This window comes from Piliocolobus tephrosceles, chromosome 21 (assembly GCF_002776525.5).
Source record: "Piliocolobus tephrosceles isolate RC106 chromosome 21, ASM277652v3, whole genome shotgun sequence".
NCBI lineage: Eukaryota > Metazoa > Chordata > Mammalia > Primates > Cercopithecidae > Piliocolobus > Piliocolobus tephrosceles.
The window spans coordinates 40831003-40840890 of record NC_045454.1 but is presented as its reverse complement, the minus strand read 5'-3'; the positions used below and the strand labels follow the sequence as shown (position 1 = coordinate 40840890).

General features: G+C 40.1%; 1 protein-coding gene across 3 annotated transcripts in view; it reads right to left on the bottom strand.

Annotated features, from left to right (window-relative positions):
* Positions 1-7270: 7270 nt before the first annotated feature.
* The window catches only part of ZNF44 (zinc finger protein 44), a 52271-nt gene continuing 49653 nt past the window's right edge, over positions 7271-9888 (bottom strand). For all 3 annotated transcript variants that reach the window (XM_023188741.3, XM_023188746.3, XM_023188744.3), the window contains exon 4: positions 7271-8901. In XM_023188741.3, the coding sequence (XP_023044509.2) occupies positions 7500-8901 (1402 nt within the window). In that variant the 3' untranslated portion in view covers positions 7271-7499. The remainder of the gene's footprint in view (positions 8902-9888) is intronic.

Sequence of the window (9888 nt, the reverse complement as noted above, 5' to 3'; positions counted from 1 at the left end):
AGGCCTGTATCTTATACACTGACCACTATAAAAGACTGCTGAAACAAATTAAAAAACAGACAAATGGCAAATAATCCCATGTTCATGGATTATAAGACTTCCTATTGTTAGGATGATAGTACTACCCAAATTAATCTACAGATACAATGCAACCGCTATCAAAATCCTTACGGCCTTCTTTTTTAGGCTGAGCACAATGGCTCACAGCTGTAATCCCAGCACTTTGGGAGGCTGAGGCAGGCAGATCATTTGAGGCCAGAAGTTCAAGACCAGCTTGGCCAACACGGTGAAACCCCGTCTCTACTAAAAATACAAAAAATTAGTCAAGTGTGGTGGCTCATGCCTGTAATCCCAGCTACTCAGGAGGCTGAGGCAGGAGAATTACTTGAACCCAGGAGATGGAAGGTGCAGTGCACTGATACTGCGCCAGCCTGGGAGACAGAGTGAGACTCCATCTCAAAAAAAAAAAAAAAAAAAAAAAAAAAATCCTCATGGCTTTAAAAAAAAAACAACCACAACTAGAAAAAAATCAACCCTAAAGTTCATTTGGAATCTTCTAATACCAAAACAATCTTCAAAAAAAAAAAACAAAAAAACAAAGTTCAAAGACTCACACTTTCTGATTTCAAACTGGCTATAAAACTACCATAATCAAAATCAAATGGTACTGCACAGGGACAGACATACAGCCCAGTGGAACAGAACAGAGAGTCTAGAAAGAAAATGCTTGTATATGTGGTCAAATGAGTTTTTGACAACAGTGCCATGATCATTCAATGGAGAAAGGACAGTCTTTCAACATATGTTGGGAAAACTGGATATCTACATTCAAAAGAATAAAGTTGGACCCTTACCTTTTATACAAAAATTAACTTTGAGTCAAAGATCTAAACTTAAAAGCTAAAACCATAGAAGACTTAGAAGAAAATATAGGGGGTGGCCGGGCGCGGTGGCTCAAGCCTGTAATCCCAGCACTTTGGGAGGCCTAGGCGGGTGGATCATGAGGTCAGGAGATCGAGACCATCCTGGCTAACCCGGTGAAACCCCGTCTCTACTAAAAATACAAAAAACTAGCCGGGCGAGGTGGCGGGCGCCTGTAGTCCCAGCTACTCGGGAGGCTGAGGCAGGAGAATGGCGTAAACCCGGGAGGTGGAGCTTGCAGTGAGCTGAGATCCGGCCACTGCACTCCAGCCCGGGCGACAGAGCAAGACTCCGTCTCAAAAAAGAAAATATAGGGGAAATTTTCATGACATTGGATTTAACAATCATTTCTTGGATATGAAATCTAAAGCACAGGCAAACAAAAAATAAACTGGACTACATCAAAATTTAAAGCTTGTGCACCGAAGGACACTCTCAAGACAATGAAAAGACAATATACAGAATGAGAGAAGGTATTTGCAAATCACATATCTTGGAAGAGATTAATACCCCAAATACATAAGGAATTCCTACAACTCAACAAACCAATGACCCAATTCAAAAATGAGGGAGAGACTTGAAAACATTTGTACAAAGAAGATATATAAATGGCCAACAATCACATGGAATAATGCTCATTATCACTGGTGATTAGGGAAATGTAAATCAAAACACCAGTGAGATAGTTCACAACTGTTGGAATGGCTGCCATTTAAAACAGTCGAATATAACCAGGGTGGTGAGCATGCAGAGAAACTGCAGTCCTTGTGTACTGCTGGGGAGAATGTAAAATACAGCTACTGTGAAAAACAGTATGGCTATACATGAACATAGAAAACCCTGTGCCCCAGCAGTTCCACTCTTAGGTATGTATCTAAAATAATGGAGGCCAGACACGGTGGCTCATGCCTGTAATCCCAGTACTCTGGGAGGCCAAGGTAGGTGGATCACCTGAGGTCAGAAGTTTGAGATCAGCCTGGCTAACATGGTGAAACCCTGTCTCTACTAAAAATACAAAAATTAGCTGGGTGTGGTGGCAGACCCTGTAATCTCAGCTACTTGGGAGGCTGAGACAGGAGAATCGCTTGAACCCAGGAGGTGGAGGTTGCAGTGAGTCAAGATCACATCACTGCACTCCAGCCTGGGCGACAGAGCAAGACACTGTTTCGGTCAATCAATCAACCATGGAAAGCAGGGATTCAGACACATATACACCAATTTTAGAGCAGTATTATTCACAGTAGTCAAAAGAGTTTTGTAGAAACAACCCACGTGCTCAACATATGGATGGATAAAGTGTGTTGTATCCAATATACCACACTTGGGAAGACTATTCAGGCACAAAAACAATGAATTACTGGTACATGCTAACATATGGATGAACCTTGAAAACATTATGCTAAGTGAAATAAGCCATACACATTGCGACAAATACGGTATGCTCCTACTTACATGACGCACCTGGAGTCAGCAAATTCATAGAGCAAGAAAGGAAAACAGAGATTACCAAGGGATGGGGATGGGAGGAATGGGGAATGGTTGTTTAATGGGTACCAATTTTTTTGGAATAATGAAAAAACTCTGGAGCTAGCTAGCTGTGATGGTTCTAAAGCACTGTTAATGTATTTAATGCTACTGAATAGCATACTTAACATGGTAAATTTTATATTACTATATTTGACCTTAAAAAAAAATTAAAAACTGGCCAGGCACCGTGGCTCACACCTGTAATCCCAGCACGTTGAGAGGCCAAGGCAGGAAGATCCCTTGAGCCCAGGGAACCAGCCTGGGCAATATAGTAAGACCTTGTCTCTCCAAAAAAAAAAAAAAAACACACACAAGGTTTAAAACATTACCTGGGCATGGTAGTGTGCACTTGTGGTCCCAGCTATTCAGGAGGCTGAGGTGGGAGGATCATTTGCTTGGGAGACAGCAGTTTCAGTAAGCCAAGATAACACCACTGAACTCCAGCCTGGGTGACAGGGAGAGACCCTGTCTGAGAGAAAGAAAATTAAAAACTAAAGACACAATTTGAGCTACTAGAAAGGAAAACAACACTGCCTGGTATAAAATATACACTGGATTGAATAACCAGATCAGATATTTCAGGAAGAAAAGAAATTAAGACCCAATAATAGAAATGACATAATGTAAAATATATGCACGTAACAGATTGTCAAAATATGTCATGTGAGAACACACAACTGCAAGGTGAGACAGATTCACAATTAACTGAAGGCTTCAACACTTCTCAGTAATTCAAAGATCCAACAGGCATAGATTCAGTAAACATTCCTTTTTTTATTTTAAAATACTTCACAAAGATTGGATATGTTCATGACGTACAATGTTATGTTTTGATGTATATATACATTCTGCAATGGTTACCAGATTAACACATTGATGACCACCCATGCTGTACATTAAATCTCCAGAACTTGTTCACCTTACAGCTTGGTTTTTAACCTTTGACCAACATTTCTCCATTTTCCCTACCTTCTGGACTCTAGTAACCTCGGTTCCTCCCTCTACCTCTGAGTTTGAGTTTTTAAGATTCCACAATTAAGTGGGATCATGAAGTATTTGCCTATGTCTGCCTCATAGTGTCCACCCCGTTTATTCATGTTGTGACAAATGTCAGGATTTCCTTTTTATGGCTGAGTAATATTCTGTTGTTTAAATATACGTCACATTTTCTTCATTCACTGATGGATGCTAAGTTTGTTTCCATATGTTGACTATAGTGAATAATGCTGCAATGAACATGGGAGTGGCAGATAATCTCTTTGAAAACTGATCACTGCCTTTGGGCATATATGCATATACCCAGGGGTGAGACTGTTGGATCACATGGTATTTTTTTTTTTTTTTGAGGAACCTCCATATTGTTTTTCACAAGGGCTGTACAAATGTACATTTCCATCAACAGTACACAAAGCTTCCTTCTTCTCTATACCCTAACACTAATCTCTTTCGATAGTACCCATCCTTGCATGTATGAGGTAACATGTAACTGTGGTTTTGATTTGAATTTCTGTAATGATTAGTGATATTAAGTCCCTTTTCATATGCTTTCAGACCATTTGTATGTCTTCGTTGGAAAAAATGTCCACTCAAGGTTTTTTATTTTTTCTTATTGTTTTTACCCCTTGCAGAAATCAGTCTATTTTTCTTAATTTTTTAGTGTTTTGATATGGGAGGGGTCTGATTATGTTGCCCAGGTTGGTGTTGAACTCCTTGATCTTCCTGACTCACACTTCTGAGTACTGGAACTACAACTGGGCACCACTATGCCCAGCTAATAATTTATCTTTTATGTTTTTATACATGAAGTCTCCCTATGTTGCCCAGGTTGGTCCCAAATTCCTGGCCTCAAGCAGTCCTCCCAAGTACCTGGAATTATAGGCATGAGTCACGGTACCTGGCCTCCTAAACTTAAAAGAGTGTTACGACTTTGAAACATACCCAGCTTTGTTGGTGCCTTCCCAGGCTGATCCTCACATTTGGCTTTGATTAGCCTTTATCAAATTATTTCTGCCTCAACAGAATTTTGGTCAATAATTTAACTGAGGTACTTTATAGATAGCAGTGTCCGCAGGAAATACTTCAGTGTTTAGATGAGAAAAGCAAAAGCTGTTCCCAATGACAGCTGCTCCCCAACTCACCTCAAAGCGAAGTCTTACCTGTTGAAAACGGTAACAAACCTCCATCAGACAAAGCTACCAGATGACCATAATGGATCAACATCAAATTCTGTAACTATGTCTCGGATATAGTGAGAAAGAAAACAGATTCCAAACCCTAAAAGTGACCAGAAATCTCCTCTTCTAACTAATATGACTGTGCTTCTTATGAATTAGGTTTAGCACCACTCTGCCTCCTAGATTAAGATCTATTACAATTTCCAAGGATGGAATTGAGTTCACCTCACAGCATCCAGTACAAACACCTCACTTTGTTGACTAGCAATGAAATCACCCAAAAGAAACACAAATCCTGTAAGAAGTCCTCTTGAGCACCCTCTCATTGACAACCCTCGGTCATTCATGCTTTGTGTTAATCCTTATTACAACTCTTTACACACCACTCTTTGACTACAGGTGTGATTCTAGTGGTCTTTGGCAAGATGGCACAGACAAAAGCATGCTTTGTTCTTGTGGTATTATAAATGAAAAATTAGTTTCATGAGAAAAATTGTGACCATGTAAGAATTTTAAAAAATTTTTCCTTTACATTTTCTTTAACATTTTTTAAAGAAAAAAAGTACTTGGACTTCTATGCAAATGGTAATACTGACTCATTATTTAGAATGTATAATTGAATAACCTGACAAAATTACAAAGTTGACCTGAAAATGCATAATTGCAATGGGATATTTTAATATATAGTCTCAGGTAATGGAAAATATTAATACAATATTTGTTAGTATACAAGTTGTTTTAAAAGAGTTAATAAAATATTTCTAAGAAATACCTAAATAAGTTGTTTGATAAATATGCATTGTTTTTATCACATACAAACATAACTGAGAATGTGCACACGATCACATTCAGCTGTAACTGGAAATTCTTGCAATCTGCCTGACCTAAGACATTTGTTCTCACAGAGACTGCGTCAGAGCAGTTACTGCACAACACAACAGAGGAACAAGCCCCCATGTTGTTCTGTGTGACTGTATCATTGTAGCTGTCACGGGGAAATCAGGAACACAGTTATTACCAGTATTAACAGAATGAGGCGTTTACTATGCAAATTAGATCTTATTTGAATATAATCTAGAGATGAGGGTAGTCAGAACAACAGAAAATACCCTCAACCATGACAGTTTTAATTAGTTGCCTGGTGGATTATGTTGGTACAGGTAATGTTAAGTAAATTTTCTAGAATCTTTTCTCTTTTTGTTTCCATGTTAGAATTCACCAATAGCCTAATGACATGAAAGTTGGGAGGCAGAACTTAAGAAGGCTGCAAGGGGACTGCATGGACACTGGCCTCCTGCCTGTTTTCCTGATACTTTGTCCTGACAATCAAGAGTTTCTTTAAAACATCACCGTCTACTTCTGTTTTCTCAGAGGGGTCGGGTTCCACAGATGTCTCCACAACCTTCACATCAAAGATCGATTTGCGGTTTGGATTTTCCTGCAAGCCCTCATTTGTCCCTGTGCATCTGTCTGTCTCCATGTAGATGGGTCCAAAACCTGACTAATGCCTTCTTCAGTTCTGCCTTCCAACTTTCATGTCAGTTAGACTACTGCTGAATTCCAACATAAAATCCAAAAGGGAATAGATTCTAGAAAACTTAGTTCATGTTACCCATAATGACATAACACAATCTAAGAGGGACACCTCCAACCTAGATTGTGCTGTCCTATCACAGATCTCACTTCTTAATTCAAAGTCTACCATCCATATCTTGGCCAGAAAGAGTAAAATGTGGAAATAATTTAGATAAGACTATATTGTATAACCTTGGCCCACTATTCATTAGCAAGGGAAATAAAATACGGCTCTTCTAATCAAAAAGAAGAAAGATTTTCTCCTGAGGAAGGTGGACTATATACATAATGGATAAGGGAAAGCCAGTACCTGCCATAGGATGCCAGGAGAAAACTCCCAGTACCAAACTGTCATTTTTCAACGGCCCTTTCCTTACTTACAGAACTATGAAGAGAAAAAACGTTATTAACTGACTTAAGGAAAAAACACTACTAATTATACCTCTGCACTATTTCTTTTTTTTTTTTTTTTTTTCCTGAGACGGAGTCTCGCTCTGTCGCCCAGGCTGGAGTGCAGTGGCCGGATCTCAGCTCACTGCAAGCTCCGCCTCCCGGGTTTACGCCATTCTCCTGCCTCAGCCTCCCGAGTAGCTGGGACTACAGGCGCCCGCCACCTCGCCCGGCTAATATTTTGTATTTTTAGTAGAGACGGGGTTTCACCGTGTTAGCCAGGATGGTCTCGATCTCCTGACCTCGTGATCCGCCAGTATTTACAGAATAATCTCACCTCAATGTTCATTTATGAAAATAAGTAGGAACCCACAGTCCAGAGATCCACTTTAAGAATGTGGCACTAAGCCAGGCAAGGCAGCACACACCTGTAGTCCCAGCTGCTCAGGAAGCTGAGGTGGGAGGATCTCATGAGCCTAGAATTCCAAGGCCAGCCTGGGCAACATGGCAAGACCCATCTCAAAAAAAAAAAACTGGCTCAGTGTGGTGGCTCATGCCTATAATCCCAGCACTTTGCAGGGTTGAGGTGGGAGGATTATTGAGGTCGGGGAGTTGGCAATCAGCCTGGGCAAGATAATGTTGCCTGTTTCTACAAATATATACACATATATAAAAATATTTTAAAATAAAAATATATTAAAAACTAGAATCAAAAAGGGACGTGGCACTGATAAATACATTTATAAAATTTTTTCATGGCATGAATTTTCTGGAGCATTATACCTGAATTAAGTTATATCAGGCTTTCCTGTATTACTTACATTCATGCAACTACTCTCCAGTATGAACTTTCATATCAACTTTGAAAATCGTTAAAACTGCAAAACTTTCGATATTTTACATTTATCGTTTCTATTCAGCGTGCACTTTCTTCACATGGTATTGTAAGGATGCACGCCAAATGAAGGCGTTGCCACAATCCTTACATTTATAAGGTTTCTCTCCAGTGTGCATTCTCATGTGTACTCGAAAGCCTGTAAGAAAACTGAAGGGTTTTCCACATTCTTTACATTCATAGGGTTTCTCTCCAGTATGAATTCTTTCATGTATATGAATATAACTGGAACTACTGAAGGCTTTCCCACACTGTTTACATTCATAAGGTTTCTCTCCCGTGTGGGTTCTTTCATGGATCTGGAAACCTGCAAGAGTAATGTATGTTTTCCCACATTTTTTACATTCATACTGTTTCTTTGCAGTGTGCATCCTTTCATGTCTTCGGGCAGAACTGCAACAATAAAAGGCTTTCCCACATTCCCTACATTTGTAGGGTTTCTCTCCAGTGTGAGTCCTTTCATGTCTCTGAGCTGAGTAGTAGTATCTAAATGTTTTTCCACATTTTTTACATTCAAAGGGTTTATCTCCAGTGTGAGTACTTTCATGTGCTTGAAAGCCTAAAGGAGACAAGTAAGTTTTCCCACACAGTTTACATTCATAGTGTTTCTGTGCAGTGTGATTCCTTTCATGCTTTTGAGCAGTACAGTGATAACTGAAGGCTTTCCCACATTCCTTACATTTGTAGGGTTTCTCTCCAGTATGGGTCTTTTCATGTCTTTGAGCAGAGTTGTGATACACGAACACTTTTCCACATTTTTTACATACATAGGGTTTTTCTCCAGTGTGAGTTCTTTCATGTGCTTGAAAACCTACAGAAGATATGTAGGTTTTTCCACATTGTTTACATTCATAGCGTTTCTGTACAGTGTGATTCCTTTCATGTGCTCGAGCAGAATGGCGGTAAATGAAGGGTTTCCCACATTCCTTACATTTGTAGGGTTTCTCTCCAGTATGAGCCTTTTCATGTCTTTGAGCGGACTGGTGATATCGGAATGCTTTTCCACATTCTTTACATTGATAGGGTTTATCTCCAGTGTGAGTCCTTCCATGTATTTGGAAAGAACGCTGACAACTGAAGGCTTTCCCACAGGCCTTACATGTGTAGACTATCCTTGTACTGTGTGTTCTCTTATGCTTTTTAAAAGACTGCAGATAACTGAAGGGTTTCCCACATTTCTTACATTTATACGGCTTCTCTCCATATTCCCGACACTTATACAGTTTGCGTCTGGTGTAAGATCTGTTGTGTGTGTTGAGGGATGAATGATGGCTCAAGACTTTTCCACATACACTGCTTTCCCAAAGCTTTCCTCCAGAAGGAGTTTTCTTGTTCAGACTGAGATTTGGAATCTGGCTGAAATCTTCTTCACCATGACTACCTTCGTGACTTTCACAGAGTCTCTCTACCATATGATTTCTGTAAAAAATGAGCAGCACATTAATAGTCCATTTATTAAAGATGTTCTCTTTATTAACTGATACTAGAATAACTATTTTTTCCACTTTCAGGGAAAGTATAGATTTTTTTGTCCTGTCTAAATTGCTTGTGAGGTGAATGTATTGAATGCTGTGACTCTGCAAGCGGGCTCAAACATAGCTGTTATGAAAACAGTGATATTCATATATGGGGGTTTTTTTGGTTTTTTTTTTTTTTTTGAGACAAGTCTCACTCTGTCACCCAGGCTGGAGTGCAGTGGTGTGATCTTGGCTCACTGCAACCTCTGCCACCCAGGTTCAAGTGATTCTTCTGCCTCAGCCTCCTGAGTAGCAGGGATTACAGGCACCTGCCATTGCGCCCGGCTACTTTTTGTATTTTTAGTAAAGGTGGGGTTTTACTATGTTGCCCAGGCTGGTCTTGAACTCCTGACCTCATGATCCACCCACCTTGGCCTTCCAAAGTGCTGGGATTATAGGCGTGAGCCACTGCGCCCAGACCACATATGGGTTTCTTAATACTGTTTCCAAGTGAACTATTTTTCAAACACTGAACATCTATGTCATATTTAAGAAAGCACTTTGGGTTAATATTTTCTTTTCTCTTTTTTTTTTTTTTTTTTTTTTGAGATGAAGCCTCACTCTTGTTGCCCAGGCTGGAATGCAATGGCGTGACCTCGGCTCACTGCAGCCTCTGCCTCCCGGGTTAAAGCGATTCTCCTGCCTCAGTCTCCTGAGTAGCTGGGATTACAGGCATGTGCCACCATGCCCGGCTGATTTTGTATTTTTAGTAGAGATGGGGTTTCTCCATGTTGGTCAGGCTGGTCTTGAACTCCTGACCTCAGGTGATCTGGCCGCCTCAGCCTCCCAAAGTGCCGGGATTACAGGCGTGAGCCACTGTGCCAGCTGGGTTAATATTTTCTAAAAACAGATATATTTGAGGCTCGGCTTATGTTTCCTTAATTATCAA